At 51.0% G+C, this 20,429-nt stretch overlaps 1 protein-coding gene across 3 annotated transcripts; it reads left to right on the top strand.

Moving 5' to 3' along the window:
- The first annotated feature begins 193 nt into the window (after positions 1-193).
- Clu (clusterin) lies at positions 194-13,756 on the top strand. Of its 3 annotated transcripts, none has more exons than XM_048421834.3 (9): positions 194-351; positions 3,175-3,305; positions 5,147-5,295; positions 6,688-6,858; positions 7,879-8,293; positions 9,112-9,216; positions 12,035-12,264; positions 13,066-13,241; positions 13,525-13,756. In XM_048421834.3, the coding sequence occupies exons 2-9, from the start codon at positions 3,212-3,214 to the stop codon at positions 13,532-13,534; spliced, it is 1,350 nt and encodes a 449-aa protein (XP_048277791.3). In that variant the 5' UTR covers positions 194-351; positions 3,175-3,211; the 3' UTR covers positions 13,535-13,756. The 3 variants fall into 3 exon arrangements, with proteins under 3 accessions (XP_048277791.3, XP_085554788.2, XP_048277792.3); XM_085698662.2 differs by having other exon boundaries at positions 333-351; positions 3,172-3,305; XM_048421835.3 differs by lacking the exon at positions 194-351 and adding an exon at positions 1,445-1,599.
- Positions 13,757-20,429: the final 6,673 nt, after the last annotated feature.

The raw sequence follows: 20,429 nt of genomic DNA on the forward strand, positions 1-20,429 counted from the left end.
GACTCCTCTTCCCCTAAAGCTCTTCTGTTAGGGCCTGGCTGTGAGGCCTTCTGCAGCACGCAGGGAAGAGGGCAGTCACCAATCTAGGGCCCTTCTGGCACTGTCAGGGTCATTTGTGATACCCATGCGCCCCCCGGTGCCCCCCGCAGAGTGCTGCACCTCCCACCCCCACCGCCAGATTTCCAGAAAGCTCCTGGTGCATTCCCCAGCATTCTCTGGGCGTGAGTCATGCAGGTTTGCAGCCAGCCCCGAAGGGGGTGTACTTGAGCCGAGCACTATAAATAGGACGCTTCCCTGGTTCTCACCACCAGCGTCACCAGGAGGAGCGCACTGGAGTGACGCCGCAGACCGGTGAGACGTCCCCACCTTTCTCTTCCCAGGGCTGAAGCCACATCGGGAGGGATGGGGGGATAGGGGCCAGGTGGAGAGATGGCGCAGCCGTGGGGAAGTGGGAGGAGGCCAGAGTCCCATCACCAGACTGCCGAGCCTGGTCGAACTGTACGGGGGCTGCTCACCGGCTCAGACTCGGGAGTCCCTGTGTTCATAAGCCCGGATCACAATTTCAAGGTTCATTAACCCGGATCACAATATCAAGGCTGTTCAACAGGCCGCATGCAAAGATCTTCCTTTTGCAAAAACGGGGAAACTGAGGGTTGAAGCCTGCGTTGCGTTGCGCTGCGCTACGGGCGGCGCAGGGACGCAAGTGGCTGCGCGCTGCGTGCAGGTGCGGATCTTGGTGGTAGCTGATGCCTTACATGCATGAGTCACCGTGTTAGCACCTCCCTTCCAGCTCCCGGGACAGCACATAATAAATAAGATGTGTATTTAAGGACACACTTCAGCCACCCAGGACTGCTTAATACAGGACTGAATGCATCCAGTACTTAAGAGAAACGCTCCACCAGGACCGGAGACGTCTGATCCCACCGGATCATTTTATAGATGGTAATCTGAGGCCTGGAGAGGATTAGAGGTTCAGCCTCCAACCTTATACTAATGATAACAGACGCCTGCTGGCTTTCCAGAATTTCTGGACCCAATTTTAAAAGCTGCTGCTGCTGCTGCTGCTACCGCCGTTTTAAAGGAAAGAGTTAGTAATTCGAGAGTCTATGCAGGTTCTGTAACAGGAAGCACATGAGAGTACAGTCTAGTTGCCCAACCTTGTAAGAATAATAGACGTTAGCCAGTGGAGTATTAGGCAGCCACAAATGTGTGACTTTAAAGAGCATTTGAAAGCAGGACCTATAGAGGGATGGTTTATAAAAATGCATTGACAAAAACAGAGAAAACACGCCTCGAGGGAAGAGGCGGTGCTGTCCTCTTAGATAAGGAGATCCTTGGCCCTGGTGGGGCTCATCCGCTCTGGGCAGCTGGCAGTCAGGCAGTAGGCCAGCCTCCAAATGATGAGAGGAAGTGAGTCAGTGTAGAGGGAGGGCGCCGGTCTGTGTGGCATTGTCCTTGGACCAACGGCACCGCAGTACCTGGAAGCTTGCGAGACAAGCAGATTCTGACCCAGAGTCAGCACTGCCGCCAGGCCTCAGGGGAGTCTGTTGTTAGGAGATTCACAGAGCAGAGGATCCATCAGTTGCCGTCTTTGAGGTCTGTATCAGTTCCATTTTATGGAGAAAGAAACCGAGGCAGGGAGATTTAAGACTTAGGATGACAAAGAAAGAATACTGAAAGGAGGTTCTAGAGGACTGGGCTCTTATCCTGGGGTGGCAGCTGGCTTACAGTGTGTCTTGGAACCTCACTAATCTCTAGGCCTTGGCCCTCTTGTAGAAGTCCTGAGGGTAAGTAGAAGAGTGACCCCCCCCTTTCTTATCTGGGAGCTTGGTGGCTCTCCAGGCCCTGGGTCTCCTTTGGCAGATCCTGCCTCACCTCCCATTCATTGGTCTTCCTTGGCTACCCTGCCCTGCTTCTGGGCACAGTACTATCCTCTGGTCAGAACCCATTTGAATGGCATTTCCAAAAGTCACACTTGAGGTTTCTCTCACCTACAGGCATTTCTGTGGTCTCATCTTTGATGTGACAAAGGGTCTGTCCCTGCCTGGGGCATTTCAGGCCTTGGGCGAGCATCTGGGAGGCCTATGGGATCAGGACCTTCCAAGTGGGTCTGAAACCAGGCTGGTCCAGCTGTCTATCCACCACCACCACTGGGAAAGTGCCCGTCTCTTCTCCCTTGCAGCTCCTCTGCCCATGTCCACAATTATGCCTCAGGAGAGGCCTTCCCTATTAATGATTTACCCAGTGTGCCTGCTGATGGGACTGCCCAGCTGAGAGCCTGTTTCAGAGTGAGCCATTTCAATAAGAAAGACGGCTCCCCCTTCTCTGTTCCTGTGGCAATGGGAAGTTGGTGAGCCCAGATAAGCCATTCGGGGCAGGGTTGGAGATGCAAAACATGTGTGTGCGTGCGTGTGTGTGTGCATGCGTGTGTGTGTGTGCACGCACATGCATGTGCGTTTGTGTTTGTGTCTTTTTGTGCAACCAATCCCGCTTCTGGGAAAGGATCCATTGTGTAATACTGGGGCTTCAGCCTGTGTCCCCTGGCTCAGGGCAGCCAGCCCAGTGGTGGCAGGGGCACCTTGGCAGAGCAGGCTGGTTCAGGCTTAGAGGGAACAAGCGTGTGAAAGGGATTTGCTGGAACCAATGTGCCTGTCCTCCTGAAGGGACTTTCGCAGCCGGGCGGGGGGGGGGAGGGGGGAGGAGGAAGGCTCATTGCTAATTCCTGGCTTTGTCTTCCCCTTCCCTAGCTCTGCTTTCTCAGCTTCCTAACCAGTTCTTCCCTCCTCAGTTTGCTTCTTGCCCCCCCCCCCCCCCCCGGAATCCATGTTCATCCTGGTAGGCACCTCATGCAGGGAAAGTCAAATGGATTGAATTTGCGGTGCTGACTGAAGGGGGTGAATGCTACCTCTGACTCTGGAAAAGCCCACTTAGACAGCCCTGGGGGCTCTGAGGGGAGAGCAGGGCTGGGCTGGGGATAAGGGTGCTGTCCCATTGAAGCGGGTAGGAAAAGGATGTGTTTTATCCCGGGTTGCTCAGAGATAAACTGCAGTAAAAGTAACAGGGCCCCAGGTCCAGCCCTACTCCACTTCCTTTCTCTGGGAGCTGAAGCGGGTTGCAGGAAACCCATGAGCTGCCTGCTTCCTACCATGTTGTTCTGTTCTTTCCAAGCAGACTTGCTAGGACTCCTGACCCAGAGGAGGCCCCCGCCATGAAGATTCTCCTGCTGTGCGTGGGGTTGCTGCTGACCTGGGATGATGGCGTGGTCCTGGGAGAGCAGGAGATCTCCGATAATGAACTCCAAGGCAAGTAGACTGGGGGGGGGGTGGCGGGGCCTGGGGCAGGGCCACCTCTCCAAGCTCAGTCCCCAAGTGCTGAGCGCTGCTGTCATCCTGCATCCTGGGTCTGTATCTTTAGCTGTGCTCTGATCTCTTGCAGCCTCTCAGCTCCTGCTTAGTGTTCCTGTGGTCAGGGGCCTTCCAGACAGTGGCCTCTGTGTCCCAAGCCACTCATTCCTTCCTTCCTGGCCCCCTCACCTGGCTTCCTTACTTTTCTCTCAAAGCTGTGCCCGGACTGTGTGAAACTCTGCCGGTCTCTACTTTGTGTGATATCCAGAGTTCCTTCCCATGCGTCCCTAAACGGTTCCTCTGGGAACCTGGTTCTATCAGTGTTCTTAACCGGGTGAGAACAGCACAATTCAACATGAAACAATCTTCTGAGATCGCCCCTTCTTCCCCACCTCCCACCCCCTCTTCTCTATTTCCCACCCCCTTCTCCCCATCTTCCAAGGTTCCCCCAGAAACCTGCCTTTCCTCCTTCCTTCTTTCACAACCTCTTGCTCATTAGCTAGCCAGTTCTATGGGGATTTTCATTAAAAAAACAAAACAAAACAAAACAAAACAAACAAACAAACAAACAAACAAAAACCAGATATTTAGATCAGACCTGGGTGTGAGCTTTCTCTATATCCTCTAATCCAGTGGTTCTCTAACTTCCTGGTGCTGGAACCCATTAGTACAATTCCTGTGTTATGTTGTGGTGACCCCCAACCATAAAATTATTTTCACTACTACTTCATAACTGTAATTTTGCTACTGTTACAAATCATACTGCAAATATCTGATATATGACCCTGTGAAACAGTCATTCGCCCCCCCACACACACACCAAAGGAGTTGTGGCTCAAGGTTGAGAACCACTGTTCTAATTGTAAACCTCAGGCTTGCGCGCATCGCTCTGCTCCTTCACTCCAGCTCTTCTGAGATATGATTGACACCTCAAAACGATGTTTTACAGAATACAGCCTGATGCTCTGATATTGATATGCATGGTGAAATGACTATTATTAGGTACCCATCATCTCTCCTCACTGTTGGGGTTCAGACACTCTTAGCGCACTACAAAGGGTGGAACACAGCATTATTAACCACGAGCACCGCTCAGACCGGTGATTTCTGGGCTCACTCATGCTGCATGATTGAGACTCCGTGCCCTTGGCTCAACACCGCCCCCGCCCCACTTCCCCTTCTCATTGCATGCGTTTGACAGTGGCATCAGGAGTAGTGGGTAGGACCCATCTGAGGTGTAGGAAATGGTGCTTGACACAGGATAAGTATCCAGTAGGTGGTGTCGCTGTGTCACGATGTGTCATTGCCTGCGTCACCCGGGGCTGTGCCTTGGTTACAGTCTCCATGGTGAATGCAGCCCTTCATTTATCTTCCTGTCTCCATCACCTGTCACTGTGCATTGGAAAAAGAAGGACAAAGGCTGGGTTAACCTGAACTCCAGAAAGAACTATATCCCAAAACAACAGACTTTTATTATATTTTAATGCTTAAGAGGTTAACTATCACATTTTTTCTGTTTTCCTTGAAATATCCTCTGTGATCGTTGGCTCCCCAGGGTGGCTGTGGTTTGTGTTTCTGAGTTGTGGGGTGACATCTACCATGAGTCCTTATGAGACATAGAGGCAGGACACAGACCATAGCAGCTGCCACTGACTTTGGGCTTGGGGTGGTGGTGATGGTATTTTAGCGACCCCTCCCACACCATCAGAGCAGGGCTTCCTCACAGTCCCACTGACTCCCGGGGTATTCCTCCAGTCATTTCTTCCTCTCAACTCCTACTACCTTCCTGCCTTTCGCAGAAATGTCCACTCAAGGGAGTAAGTACATTAATAAGGAAATTCAAAATGCCGTCCAGGGAGTAAAGGAGATAAAGACCCTCATAGAAAAAACCAATGCGGAGCGCAAGTCACTGCTGAGCAGTTTAGAGGAAGCCAAGAAGAAGAAGGAGGTAGGGACAAGCCTTGACCTGGCCCTGGCTCTCCCTGCTGGAGGGGAGGAAGGGGTGGTGGTGGGCAGATGTCTCGTGGGGTTGCCATGGTGTCCTAGCGCAGTCCTTGCAGGGTTTTGCTGAAGCTGGGCTAGACCGAGGAAACAGGGAAGGCACATTTGCTTCTGAAAGCTGAGGTCTTGGATCTGGTTTCCTTGCATGCCTGGCCCAGGGCCTGAAGCCCAGATTCATTTCAATAGATTTGTCTAATCCTTGTTGAGGGTAGGGAACAGGCGCAGGCCTGGGTTGGGGAGGGGGTGAATCACGGCAGCGTCTGGCTACTGCCCACTACTCTTTTCTTCTGTATTCAAAATTACTTTTAACGTGAGAGTGCTTATTGTAATATTTTAAAATTACTGCAAAGTCCTCTGAATTTATCCTTAGACATACGTCCATTCCCACTTAGCCACAGGGGGAAGCCTGAAGCCGTGGATAGAACCAGGCCCTCTAGATATGTCTTTGTGTACCTGTCCATCATAGTCCTAACTGATAAATTACAGCCAGTAAGATATGAAGAACAACCACGAAATAGAACAATTATAATCTTACACTGCAGAGAAAGTCATGCAAATGTATTGCTCTCACTCTCAAAATATCTTCATCCCTCGCGGTCCTTGATACTATTTTTAGAGTGTGGTTGACCACGGGTAGATAAGACCACGGATGATAACTGGGTACTGCAGTGTTACCATTAGTTTGACTTGTCTTCTCCACTTGAGCATCTTGGTTGGCTCTGGTGCACACACACGCATAAGGTAGAATTTGTGCACACCTCCATCATTCACACACACACTTATTTTTCATATCTGTATGTAGGTGTGCACATCTGCTGTGAACTAGCATCTCTTCAGGCACAGGATTTAAAACATTTATTTTGGCAATCCCTGGAGCCAGTAACTGGGCCAGGGGCATGGTAGTGAGTTTGATGGTTGATGCGACTTCTGTTGCCATGGCTTCGGTTTGCATGCCAGGGGCCGCCGCTATAACAGAGAGATGAGACAGGCGCCTTTGGGGAGCTGAGAGGAGGAAGTGAGGTGTAAGGAAGAGGTGGGGCCTGGGGAAGAGTCTGTCAGAGCAGTGAATCAGAGAGGTCGGGGAAAGCCTTGGGAGCAACTGGGTCTTGAAGGATAAGAGGCTGCTGAGAGCCTGGTGGGGGCAGCAACAGGTGTACCAGAGAGAAGATGGGGGCAGCAACAGGTGGGCCAGAGAGAAGAGGAGGGCTGCAGGACCAGAGTGAAGATGGGGGCTACAGGACCAGAGTGAAGATGGGGGCTGCAGTAGCACATTGAACATAGCCCAGGGAGACCTGCCGGGTCTCTGTGTGCCTCACCTGGCCTTGTTCTCTTCCTGAAGGATGCTCTAGATGAGACCAGGGATTCTGAAATGAAGCTGAAGGCCTTCCCGGAAGTGTGCAACGAGACCATGATGGCCCTCTGGGAAGAGTGTAAGCCCTGCCTGAAGCAGACCTGCATGAAGTTCTATGCCCGTGTCTGCAGAAGCGGCTCTGGTCTCGTCGGCCGCCAGGTGAGAAGAAGATGTGGGCATGGCCTGGGTTCTGAGTGGGGTATGTGGGTGATTCCTGAAACAGACCTCATTCCGTGTGCTGGATACAGGTGATTAGCATTGCTTGACGACTTGCCTCGCTAGTGTCGTGGTTGATTGGTGATGTCTGACATGAGTGTAGATGTAAAAAAAAAAAAAAAAAAAAACCATCACAGGTGTGCTTGCCAGGTACCGTCTCCCAGGAGACCTTTAATGAACTGGGTAAAATGGCCTTATAGTATGGCAGAATGTAACGTGAAAAGGCCAGCTTGTTTGTGTTTTCTGTCCCCACCTGGTACCCCACAGCCAGCAGGCCCCAGAGAAAATCAACCACACAGATCTCTATAAGTTATAAAGCTGATTGGCCCATTAGGTCAGGCTTCTTACTGGCTAACTCTCACATCTAGATTAACCCATTTTTCTGATCTATGTTAGCCATGTGGCTCAGTACCTTTTTCAGTAGGGCAGCTTACATCCTGCTGCTTCAGTGGTTTGGGCAGGAGTGGGAGGAATCAACTTCCTCCTCCCCAGAATTCTCCTGCTCTCCTTGCATCATTTCCACTTCCTGTCTGGTTTTCCCACCTATACCTCCTGCCTGGCCAATCAGCGTTTATTTAAAACATGATTGACAGAATACAGACAATTCTCCCGCAGCAGAATCCTGTGCTCAACTAGGAAGAAGGAATTAAGAATATTTAGTATATTTGCGTTAATTCTATCCCTACCTGTGAGCTTCACAAGGTTGGGACCTTGTAAAATGCATTGTTTCCTGAAGTTTGACCCGCTAAGCGGAAGGGGCTGTCCCCTAGGGTCCAAGATGACAGGGGGCTCTCTTGAAGTGACGAGACGGGTGAGCCTCTGGGTGTCGCAGTGAGAGGGAGATGCAGTGACAGTAGTTGACAGGATATCAGGAAGCAGAAGAGTGGGGACCTGGGTCACCTGCTGCGTGATCAGAACGCAGGCTGGAGGCCCACCTCCTTACTGGGCTTCTCTGGGTCCCAGCTGGAGGAGTTTCTGAACCAGAGTTCACCCTTCTACTTCTGGATGAACGGCGACCGCATTGACTCCCTCATGGAGAGTGACCGACAGCAGAGCCAAGTCCTAGACGCCATGCAGGACCGCTTTACCCGGGCATCTGGCATCATGGACACGCTTTTCCAGGACCGGTTCTTCACCCACCAGCCCCAGGACAGCCACTACCTCTCACCCTTTGGCTTCCCCTCACACAGGAGACCTCATTTCTTATACCCCAAGTCCCGCTTAGTCCGTAGCCTCCTGCCTGTCTCCCACTTTGGGCCCCTGAGCTTCCACGACATGTTCCAGCCTTTCTTCGATATGATCCACGAGGCTCAACAAGCCATGGATATTCAGTTCCACAGCCCAGCCTTCCAGTTCCCGGACATGGATTTCTTAAGAGGTCAGAAAATGCTTGCTTGCTTTCCCAGCAGGAATGGGAACCTTCCAGATGTTAAAGCTCTTCCAGGACTTGGCATACGCCGTGTTTACGTTCCTAGAAGTCCCCTAGGCTGGCATTCTCTTCATTTACAGGGCAAAGGAGCTAGGACGGGGGTAAAGGAATGTAGACGACACAGTGGTGTCTAGTTCAATTTAGCACTGCAGAGGTGGGAGCCTGTGTTCTTTGTAGTCAACTCAGGGTGTGACCTGGGCTGTGCCTCCTGCGAGACCACAGCTTTTTCTTAGGAGCTCTTGAGGTGTGGTGTGGGAAACCTGCCCTTCCATGCAATGAATTGTATCACAGCCTTGATCACCCTTAAAGAAGAGGCTCGTGGCTGTGACCTTAGCATGCAATGTCTGGAAGGATGACATGTAACATGGACACAAGAAGCCAGTGTCTGAGGAACAATATTCTTCATCAGGGCTCTGTGTCCTGACACCATTATGTGGTTTGCACTGTGGGGCTTGATGGCCGGTTAGGGAGAACCACCAGCCAAGGAGGATGCAGAACAGAGTGGGCTGTGATGCCAGAAGGCACACAGCTGAGGGAACGTGGCAGGAGAGATGGAGACGGTGGGAACACAAGCTGTACCTGCTGAGGAGCCGCAGGGATATCCTCAGGGAGCCACAGGGAAGTCCACATTGCTTAGGCAAACAATCACCCACATCTTCCCCGACCACAGGGCTGAGCAGAGGTGCGGAGGAGTGTTATGTTGGGTGGGCTCCCTTCCAAAGTGCTGCGAGCCTCACCTGCCTCTTTCTCCCCTCATGTATGTCCAGAAGGTGAAGATGACCGTGCAGTGTGCAAGGAGATCCGCCACAACTCCACAGGATGCCTGAAGATGAAGGGCCAGTGTGAGAAATGCCAGGAGATCTTGTCCGTGGGTGAGTGGGTGACCGGTCTCTGATTTGGCGCTGTGGTCATCTGACTTTGGGTCACTAGTGACTGACTCACTGGTACTTTCCTTCCTCAGAGACTAGCTCTCTGTCTGTGAGCTGTGGTCCCGGAGAGAGTCCTCACCCTGGCGCACAACCCGCTGTCCTCATGTTGAGAGTTAGGTTCGTTATTTGGAAGCTGGCGTAGAACCCAGTGCTTCATGCCTGATAGCAAGTGCTCTACCGCTGAGCCACGCCCACTGTACTTCGAATCAAGTTCAGATGCAGATTGTTGTAACATAGATGAGGTACATCTGAGGCACTCACCGCCTTGGTGGCCCATGGTAAACCTTCAATCCACGGTGGGTGTTGCTGTGGAATTTGACTATAGCTACCAGCAATCCACAGCCCATTCTCCTGGTTGCTTTGTCTGCAATGCCAAGCCTAGTAGACCTTGTTTTTTTTCTTCACTTCTTATTGTGAAATCTTAGATGACATGCAGTTTTGTTTAACGAGCACTGTTGTAAACATTTCGCAGATGCTTGTTCACCCTTGAGAGTGACCTTGTGAGCTCTTTGTGTCTTGCAGAATGGCTAAGTGGCTTGCCTAAGATTAGGAGACACAAGACATCTCCCTTAGGCTGTGCTTGTGAACCTAACCCTGGGGTTTCTCCTTGGGGACCCTGAGCTATGTGACAGTGGTCCTTGGAATCCTGGCCATGTTCTTTTTGGGCAGATTAGCCTCTCAGAAGAGGAAATATGTTTCTTCAATAGTTCCCCAGGCAACCTGGGTATGGCAACCTGGGTATGGCGGTACTCCCCCCCCCCCCACACACCAATAATTCCATCAGTTAGGAGGCTGAGGTAGGACAATGGTGAGTTCAAGGCTAGTCTTGGCTACATAGTGAGATTCTGTCTCAAACAAAACAAAATGTAACATAAGCAAAACCAAAACTGTTTCTCTCAGTTTTGTCCGATCTGGCTGTCAATCAAATGCCCCTGCTCTGAGCCCACTCTTTACAGTGGTTCCCTGTCTTTGCAGCACACCCTGCTCAGATCACAAAGGGTTAATCTTCCTTATCAACCCCGTCATTATCCGCATTACTCTATACCTGTGGTTGGCCAGGCCAGGCCTTCAGAGTCCGGTTAAATATTCCTAGCCTCCCTCCTGCGATGTCAGGAGCCCATGCAAACAAACAGAGTTTTTCAAAGGATATGGTGTGAAATTGTAGACAGATATCTGGCCCACCCCTGCAGACTTTCCCCAGTAAACTGTCAGGATAGTTGAATGACCAAGAGCCTGACCACAAAGAAGCCAGTCACCTCATAGACTGGCTCTCTGACATCAGACTTAGCGATCCTAGACCACACTCTGTCACCCCTTAGCTTATTCATGGTGCTTACAATTATATGGGTAGGCTCTACCGGGACCTGTAGCCTGGGACGTCTCGATTCAGCCCTGTGGGGAGGACCTTTGCAATGCTGAGCATTTAACAGCATCTTTGGCTTCCACCTCCCAGATGCCAGCAGCCACCCTCCCTCCGCTGTGACAATCAGAATTATCTTCAGAACTTCTAGAATGCCCCCTGATCGGTAGCAGGGCGCCAGGTTGAGAGCCGCCATTCGACACTGTCTAGTCCCTTGAGGACTTTTCCTTGTTTGGGATATTTAGTAGTAAGAACATTCGGGTTATTCCTTGAAACTTTCTTCTCGACCTGGCTTCCTGTCTCTAATCCTGTTTCTTGCCCCACACAACTTGTTCTCTTATTTCACTATTAATGATGGCAGCTGCACACACGGCCCAGGAAGCTCTCTTCTCTCTTGTCTGACTTCATTTTCATAGGGCCACTCCTAGATGTTTTAAAAATAATGGAGGGGTGGGGGAAAAACTGGTTTTCAGATGACATGGGCACTTTCTAGGTCCTAGAAGCCTGACATCCGCAGGGCACTCAAGGACCAGAAAGGAAGATTGAAATTTTTGTCTTCTCTGCAGGAGTCCCCTGGCCAGCTGTGGGTGGACAAGGGCAGGCAAGGACCGACCCCCAGGCACCAAACATCTGTGTTTTGTAGCCTATGGGTCTGGTTCTTGTAAAGCTCGGGAACCAGAATTTCCAAATCTCTCAAAAAATGCTCAAAAATAAGCTGTAAGCTGGGCGAATGTTCTCGAACCATAGTCTCAGAGGAGGAAGAGCCTAGGTTGAGGAGCTGAAGATGTGGGTTCAATCCTAGTTCCACGAATTGTTTCTCCTATAGATTTGGGCCAGTTTCTTACTCCTGGAAGCCTGTTTTGTTACCGGTAAAACCAGAATTTGGATGCTTAGGCCACACCAAGCGTACTTTGAGAGAAAAAGACACTTGGAGCACCTGATGTGTGTTTGGCACACAGTAGGTGCACTCTATGAAGTGTCCAGTGCACAGCAGGTTCCTCTTGTTTGGAAATGACTCCTGGGAGGCCCTAAGGCAGCGAGGGTAGCTCCAGGTCTGAAAATATGGAGCTGTGGACATTGGTGCTGCCCAGAGCATGGTCAGCAGCTCAGGGACAGATCACCAAGACGGGTCATGTCTGCCACCCAGAGAGGACTGGGTTATGCTGCTCTAGCACAGCTTAGCACAGCTGCCACTGCTTCCCAAAGCATGAAGGGAACAGGGCCGTGATGCCCATTTTGGGGGAGCGGTTTTGTGGGAGTCATAAGACCTGGTTTGTGGCCCCTCTACTCAACAGTAGCTCTGCCTGCTTCAGGTTCCAGCTGCAGCAGCCAGTTCCCAGTGACATTTTCATGGCCCTTTGACTTTCGCTTCATGCTTCTGTTCATTTTTCCTCTGGACAGACTGTTCGGCCAACAACCCCGCGCAGGCTCACCTGCGCCAGGAGCTGAACGACTCCCTCCAGCTGGCCGAGAGGTTGACCCAGCGGTACAACGAGCTGCTTCATTCGCTCCAGACCAAGATGCTCAACACCTCGTCCCTGCTGGAGCAGCTGAATGAGCAGTTCAACTGGGTGTCCCAGCTGGCGAACCTCACCCAGGGCGAAGACGAGTACTACCTCCGCGTCTCCACCGTGAGTTGGGTTCCAGTCACGTGCCCAGGCTAGGGCCCACGTGTGGTCTAGAGATGACATGTGCCTCTTAGAGGTGGAATGGGACAGAGGTACCATGCAAGAGTACCTCTGATTTTCCCTGGCAAGGACTCGGGAAATCCTATGCACACTTTAACACTGAAATGCCTTCACTCTCTGAGGACAAAATATCCAAGTCCGATTTCCTCATTCCAAAATGAGGTTCCGTGACTTACTAAAAATGGGGAACTTTGGACAACTTCCCCAGGTCACTGACCCGTCAGCCTGACTGCAGAGTGGCTTCCTTACTCTGGGCTGCGTTAAGTAGCACATGAATTGGCTCATTGTCAGCCAGTAAGAATAGTTTCCTTTAGGGCTAGGAGACCCCGTCTCCCCCTTTTGACCACAGACTGGCTAACATTTGTACAGGCAAATGTTGGGGCCAGGCGTGCTGTCAGCCAGCATTGAGGAAACCGAGCTAGAAGGGTGGAGAAACTGAGGACAGGCTGGACTACCTGGTGAGACCCCGTCTCAAAGCGAAAATAAGAAAAAACACAAGATAACAAGAAAACATTTGAAAATCCAGTTTCTGGAGTGCCTGCTCAGTTGGTTGTTTCCAAATGGCATCTGCCCTTTCAGATTGGGATATTTTTGCTCTGAATTGCCTTGACATCTTGACTAGGGACAGATAGCAGAAGACCCGTATTTGGTTGAAGGGGCAAAGAGAAGATCCATATCCTTCGGCAAAGAAGGGCACACGCTAGGCATCGTGTAGAGATGTCTCACTTGCCTTTTCCTGCCTAGGTGACAACCCACTCCTCGGACTCAGACGTCCCCTCCCGTGTCACTGAGGTGGTGGTGAAGCTCTTTGATTCTGACCCAATCACAGTGGTGTTGCCAGAAGAAGTCTCTAGGGATAGCCCTATGTTTATGGACACAGTGGCGGAGAAAGCGCTGCAGGAATACCGCAAGAAAAGCCGGTAAGTAGGTAGCCTTTCTGTGACCCCCAGGGGCTGATAAACAAGTGTCTCTGAGACCCTGGGAGGCTGGAAAGTCCTCAGGAGTCCAGACAAGGAGCAGAATGTACATCCTGGGCACAGCGCCTGTCCCTGTGGCTGGAGCCCATGGGTAAGCTAGGAAAACCCTGGGGATTTTCCTTTCTTTGCTCTGGGAAATGTTTTGCCTTGGAGGTAAGACTGTGGGTGCTGGTAGCTGTTTCTTAGGGGGGAGATTAATTCCCTCCTCCACTCCTTTTCCTTCCAGAGCGGAATGAGGCAGAAGCATTGTTTTCCCACATGTGGGGGCCTCTAGGAGTGAAGCCCCCCAACTCCCTGAGGTTGCCACAGACCCCTCGCGAGCTCCGCACGTCTCCACACGAGTCGGCCTCAATCCCAGCAACCTTCGTCTGGATTCTGCACTCTAATGCCTACACTTGCTGCTCCTGGGAAGAACTCCCCCACGCAACTAATCCAATAAAGCCGCCTTGTGATCTGTTGCCCAGCCTGTTTCCGTACTTGATTTTCCTGCCGGCTGCGCGCCTTGGTTGGGTATGGGGAAGGAACAAAGAAACAGATGGGTCAGTTGGTAAAGTGCTTGCACAAACATGAGTTTGGTAAAGTCTGGCGTGGCCGTGGTGACACACACTTGTAACCTCAGCGTGGTTAAGAGGGCCTGGAACTTGCTGGTGGGCCAGTTTCCCCTGATCAGTGAGTGGCAGGTCCCAGTGAAAGATCTTGTCTCAAACACATGGGTAGGAAAAGAGACCGGAGGAGCAACTCCCACAAGACAGCGGAGAGTAAAGAATACTCATCATGGCATTTGGAGATGGGGGACTTCCGGCTTTGAACGGGAGAGGCACGTTCCAGTAAGCCACTGAGGCAAATTCCTGAAGCTGGAAACTTTGTTCCCATTCCAGCACTGTCCCTGTGTCCTGACAGGGCCGGGGCAGTCTCCCAGAGAATGCACTGAAAATCAAGGCAAAAAGAGCTGCCCATAGGACACACAGGTGCTTTAAGGTGTGGCTGTGGAGTCCAGACAAAGAGGCAGTTTTCTTTTTATTTGTAAGAACTTGGAACCCTGGGACACCTTCAGGACCATGGTGGTCTCTGATCACTGCCTCTCCGTACAGTCTTTGCGTCTTTACTGGGTGTTTGTTTCTCTGCTACTGTGGTTTTAAGTTCATTCCTACATAGTTTGGGCAGTTTTAGGTCAGTTGCAGTACCAGGTGGTGCCAGCAGGTGATGCTGATAAGCTATGGTCTGCATCTCCAGCGTGCACACCCAGTCTGTTAATTACCTACCGGTTTCTCAGGCCATTGGGAGTAACGGTGTAGAAGCGACAGGGGCCATTGGTTTGCAGTCCTGAAGTTAGAAAATAGCAGGTTCAGAGACCCAGGGGGCTTCGCTGTGGTCTTACGGATGCCAAGGCTTCTTCTAGCTCAGGGTCCTATGCAGACCTAGCCTGGCTAGGGGTTTTCTGGAAGAACTCGGTCAATCCAGGATGCACAAAGATGAAAGAAGAGAAGGTGCAGAAAGGGGTTGGATCATCAGAGTCCAGCACTGACCCTGCTGGCGAGACAGCAAATGGCACACCGTGCCGAGCAATCTCACGAGGTTCACAATGACCGTTTGCGTCCGAGCTTTTCCCACTCTAATCCAGTTTCACCTCTGACCCCAGTATCCCAGCTGTATCCCTCACTGACTGACATGACTTCATGATGGCTGGGCAGCGTGAGTGCCTGTACTCCTCTTCCTGCCCCAGCTCCGTGACTTACGGTCCGCCTCCGGTCCAGCTGTAAGTGGACGAGGGTTCGTCAGGCTTGGGATGGGGTTGTCACAGGTTGGGATACCATGATCAGCCTGCCCTCGCTTGTACCAGCACCCAGGGGAGTAACAACCATGTCTTGATTGGCACCAGAGCCACTCTGGGGCCTCATCTTTGCCTCAGTCTCTCTAGGTATCCTAAGGCCCATCACAGGATGGGGGTGACTGGAGGGCCACGTTTCCAATCTTTGCCCATGATGACCTTGGCAAATGTGACATCTTTGCCAATGATGTTGTATGTGTAAGGCCGCAGTGACTCGCTGACACCATTACAGGAAAGGGCGGGTTTTATCACATCAGCAGATAAAAGGACCTAAAGACAGGGGCTAGTTCTTTGAAATTGACCCGTGAGGACCTTGACAGCCGTGAACACAACATGATACTGGCTGTGTGAAGACATCCTGTGTCTAGAAACACATGTCAAGAACGTGAAACCAACAAACATAGGTGACTCCCTTTTGGAATTTTCTGGAAATGTCTGGGCTTCTCTTGACCTCTGAAAGGTCCTGTCTCATGGAGCCGACATCAAGACAAGGCTGATATCAGCAGCTCAGATGTTTATTTTGCTTCACATTGCCTGGTGCTGTTGCCCCTCTTTGTAGATTCCCACTCCAAAGTCTCCTCCTCCTGTGTGGTTAGGTTCTTTAGAAGGATTTTTCTGGCTTCCCCTCTACTATTCTTGTGATAGAATCCTTCTTGGAAAAGACCTCAGGCAGGGGCCTGCCTTACGGAGACCAGGAAACCTCACTTCTAAATCTGAAGCCAGCCACAGTTTACAGAGCTCGGCGTCCGTTCCTTTCTGAGACATTCAAGGTCAGCCTTTTGTTTGGGCCATGGCAGGCACACAAGTTAGGTTTAGATTTTCCCCTGGGGACAGTCACTGGGACAGTTTGAGACTCAGTCCAGAGACCTCCAGAGGCTACCATGGAATGACCAGAGAGGTCCCTTCGTGAGCTGTGTGTTCCCTCGGTTGGTGGGCTTTGACGGCCTTCCCCAGCCAGTGCTACCAGTCTGCTTTCCTGACAGGTCACCGTGTCTTATCCAAGATTCCAAGGTGAAAGAGTTGATCCATTCCCCAGTATTAGTTACTTTCTATTGCTGTGATAAAAATACCTCAAGAGCAGCAACTCAGAGAGAAAGAGTTGCCAGTTCCAGACACAGCCCAGTGAAGCTTTATCTCCGAACAGTTCCACAACCGTCCCCAAACATCCCCACCGGCTGGAGACCAAGTGCTCAGACATGGGAGCCTGTGGGGGCATTGGACATTTGGGCCACCATGTCAGTGGCCTGGCTGACTTGTCTAAGTTTGTCCTATCCTGAGCCAGAGACCCCAGGGAATCCTTTAAGTGTCCCATGTATTCGGGGGTTTGGCAAGAACCTCAGAATAATGAGCTGGTGGCTGCATCCCATGGGAGCCCCAGAGCTCACCAGGGCCCCTCTTTTTCTCGGCTGCATACCGGAGGAGGATGGAGACAGGTGGACATCTGAAAAGAAGTGTGGTTGGTCACCTCTCCCCAGATTCAGCCAGCAGAACTGACGCTGTGCTGTGATCCTAATTCCTGTCCCCACCCTGGGAAGGCACTGGTTCTCATCATCCAACTTGATTTTAATTTCTTGCATGCTCTAGTGATTACTGCCCACTTGTTAGAGTCCAGGCTCAGCAGGCAGGAACGGGCCCACACCTCAGTACCCTTGATTTCCCACATCCAGAGAGGAGGTTAGTCTTTGCCCCCAGGGACATGGATGAGCTGCTTCCTGATTGGGGTTCAGCTGATGGGGAGGCAGCTGCAGACAGGACTCAGCCAATGGACCAGAAGAAACAGAAAAAAGATGGAAGGAGGGAGGAAAGGGGGATCTAGATCAGCAATGCCCTTGGGAGCCCAGCATCCCTCAGTGTCAATGGATGATGCCATGACCATCTTCTGAATGGACAGCCTGCAGGAGTCAGAAGACACCAGCTCAAAGAAGGAAGAAATTACATTGAGCAGAGGGCAAAGCCCCTAAGGATACGCAGGTGTTCTGGCAACTAGAACGTGTCTTTCCAGAACACTGGGTTGACTGAGCAAGCTGGGAATTGAAGAATTAAGGAACTTGGAGGTTTCAGATCTAAGTCACTGGACTGAGTCCTTTCCTCACTGCCTCTGTGTCTGGAATAGACTGCTCAACCCATAGAGCTTAAGGGTTGAATGTAAACTCTCTAAAATACACACTGTAAAGGGCGCTCCTGTCTCCAGCACCTGGGGATGCTCACCCCAGCCTGCTACTTGGGCGCAGCCTTCTGGTGAAGAAATTATTTTTAGGATGAGTCAGCATGGAGCAAAGTTGGAGTCGAGTCAGTAAAGGAAAGTTCTGGACCTGTTAAGATGATAATGCAGGCTTTAAGTGTGGGCATGGAGACACACACACACATAGACATACTTAAGGGCAGGACATTTGAGGAACTGAGGACTTCTCAAGGGATTGAAGTCATTGGGATATTGGATAGCCGCTTTTATGAGCAAACTTAATGGAAGGGTGATTATTTATGAATTAAAGTGGGGTGGGTGGGGGATTCTATGTGTGGATTTTCCCAGAATGGGGTTCACTTCTTTTGGTCCGTTATGGGGTTTTCCAGATGTGTTATGACATCAGATGAATAATGGGGGAGACACTCTTGCCAGGCCAGCGAGGGTAAGCTGCCATTATAGCGGAGCCAAGAACGGTCAGTGAGTGTGTTGCTCAGTCATGCTGACCCAGCTGGGTTTGGGTTATCTTAGTCATTGATCGAGCGATACAGGATGTTTCACTATCAGACAGTTTTGTTTTTTTAAAAAAATTTTTTGTTTAAGTAACAAGCAGTTGGCCTTTTCATCCATGCCTATGCAGCCTGTCCAATTCCCTGTCGCTTTAGCTGGAGTTTAAAGACATTGTCTTTTGCAGCTTGCTCTGAGATACTGACGTTTCTTCCCTTCCCTGAGCTGCCTCTTCTGTGGAAGGGCAGGGTAGGGGTGATTTCGGCCTGCTTATCTTCAATGCCTCAGAGCTTAGTTTGATATTTTTTCTAAAAACATTTTTACTTGTATGTATACATGTGTGGGATTGCACACATGAGTGCAGTTACTCACAGCGTCCAGAAGAGGGAGCTAGAGATGTTGGTGGTCTTAAGTCTCTTGACCATGTGCTGGGGATTAAACTTGAGTCCGTTATAAGAGCAGCACATGCTCTTAAATTTTTGAGTCATCTCTCTAACCCCATACATTTACTCTCATTGGTCACTCCAATCCTTTCTAGAGGCCTCGAGAGAAAAACCGTCAGTGGACACATCAATAGCAATGTTGGGCTTGGGTGCCTGTGATCTCAGTCGTCAAGGCAACTCTGAGGGCTGAAAACTCTGGCTGGAGTTAGGGTGGACTCTTCAGCCCCCAAGTTTCCCCTAATAGGCCTGTTTAACCTTTTGGCTGGTCAGCATGGCACTATCATCTACGAAGCTCACACATGAGAAATAGGCAATCAAGTTAAAAAAAAACAAAACAAAAAAACCTCAAAGCTTGGACTATCGGAGGGGCCCCTGGCAGTAAGTAGGACCAGGATTTATCCCTCGTGAATGAGCTAGCTTGTTGGAGCCCATTCCCTGTGGTGGGATGTTGGGAGCCACCTGGAGGCACAGGTGGTCCTGCAGTTTGGAGGCATACCTGGCTTAGCCACGTGGGGCTGAGCACCCTTGCCTGCACCCTTGCTTGCACATGCTCAGACCAGCAGAATGGCATTTACCAATCAGGACAGCGTTCAAGCCTCTCCACCGTTTAAAAGCAGCTGCCTCTGGCTCTACTTCCTCTCTCTAAGCTTTCTCTAGTCCCTGCTCTATCTTCCCTTCCCCCAACTTTCCTCAATCAAAGGGCTCCGAATAAAGACGTGACCAGGGAAGGAATTCTCGTTTTTAGTAGCGTTCATTCCTGCTGGTCAGGATGCGCGCCGCAACTGGTGCTCGAAACCCCGGGACGCCGAGGGACCCTGACAACTACGCCGGGGGACCCTGAGAAGGAAGCGCCTAGCAACAGGTGCTGAAAGCCCAGGAGAAAAAGCCGAGATCAGACACCAGGACACAGAGAGCCGTGAATTTCAGAACTCTGAACACGTGGAGCGGTGAGTGACGTCAGTTAAATCCTCCAGAAAGGAGGAGGAAAAGGAATGGAAAAAGTATAGGCCTAAAAAGAAAAGAAAATAGAAAGAATCAAAGTTAAGGTATCTGAAAGAAGGTACAAAAAGCAACGGGGAAGAAAAATCCCTTAAGTTCAGTGCAGGTGGAGCTGAGAAAAAGCGAGGTTTACGGTTGGGAGATCCGCGGCTTCCTCCGTCCGTACTCGCTGTTAGGGACTCGGGGCAACAGTCTCGTAGGGAGGCGAGTTTGATCGTGTTTGAAGACTGCCTTTCCTGTTCTTAAAGAGCCACAGAGCTTTTGAGGTGATTTTCGCCTAATTTTGATAAGAGAGCTCAGTCTCTGGCTCTCACATACAGAAAACTTTAATTTTGATTGAGGAAGTAGCCGGTAGTGGTGGCGCACGCCGGTAGGATTTGCTGAAGTCCGCAGAAGCGTGCAAAAAGCCAGGTCGCTGTGGCGACATGGGCGGGCTAAAGCCCCTGTGACATCAGAGGCTATGTGTCCCGGCCTTCTGGCGGGGCTGTGGTTTTTGGAGGACTTTTTCAGCACCTGAGCGGACTTGCCCTGACTGAGGTGGAAGCTGCGTGGTAAACAGCAGCACCGCTAAAGACCTAAAGACGGAGAGGGGTCAAACTCTGAACCGCGTTTCCATAGCAACATGGGCGGGCTCATTCAGGGTGCACAGATCGCCCGCAGAAACACGCACGGCCCGGGGCGGGGCCATGCGGAGCGCGCCATAATGGGCCTCAGAGGCGGAGCTGTGGCAGCCGCTGCCGTCGGCTGCTGCTGCCGCCGCTCACAGCCGCTGCCGCCAAGAATTCAGTCAGATAAAAACATTTGTCGCCAAAAATTCAGTCAGATAAAAACATTTATCCCCCCAAAAATTCACATCGTCCCTTTGTCAGCAGGAAGTAGTCAGATTGATGGTCTACGCCCATTTTCCCTCAAAGAACTGGTCCTAATTATCATAATAAAGGCGCATCAACCTGGTTACCATTACCTATTGCCTCTGGCAACGGGTGGAATAAAACAATGCTACCTAGAGGTTTTTTCATCTGAATAGGGGAGCCTGGAGAGATGGCTCAGAGGTTAAGAGCACTGCCTGCTCTTCCAAAGGTCATGAGTTCTATTCCCAGTGACAACTGTTTTGGTTTTAGACAATAGAGGGGGACTACCAGTGACAGCTTCCCCCAGAGAAAGGATTTCTC

Source organism: Myodes glareolus, chromosome 12 (genome assembly GCF_982192425.1).
Source record: "Myodes glareolus chromosome 12, mMyoGla1.1, whole genome shotgun sequence".
In the NCBI taxonomy this organism is placed as follows: domain Eukaryota; kingdom Metazoa; phylum Chordata; class Mammalia; order Rodentia; family Cricetidae; genus Myodes; species Myodes glareolus.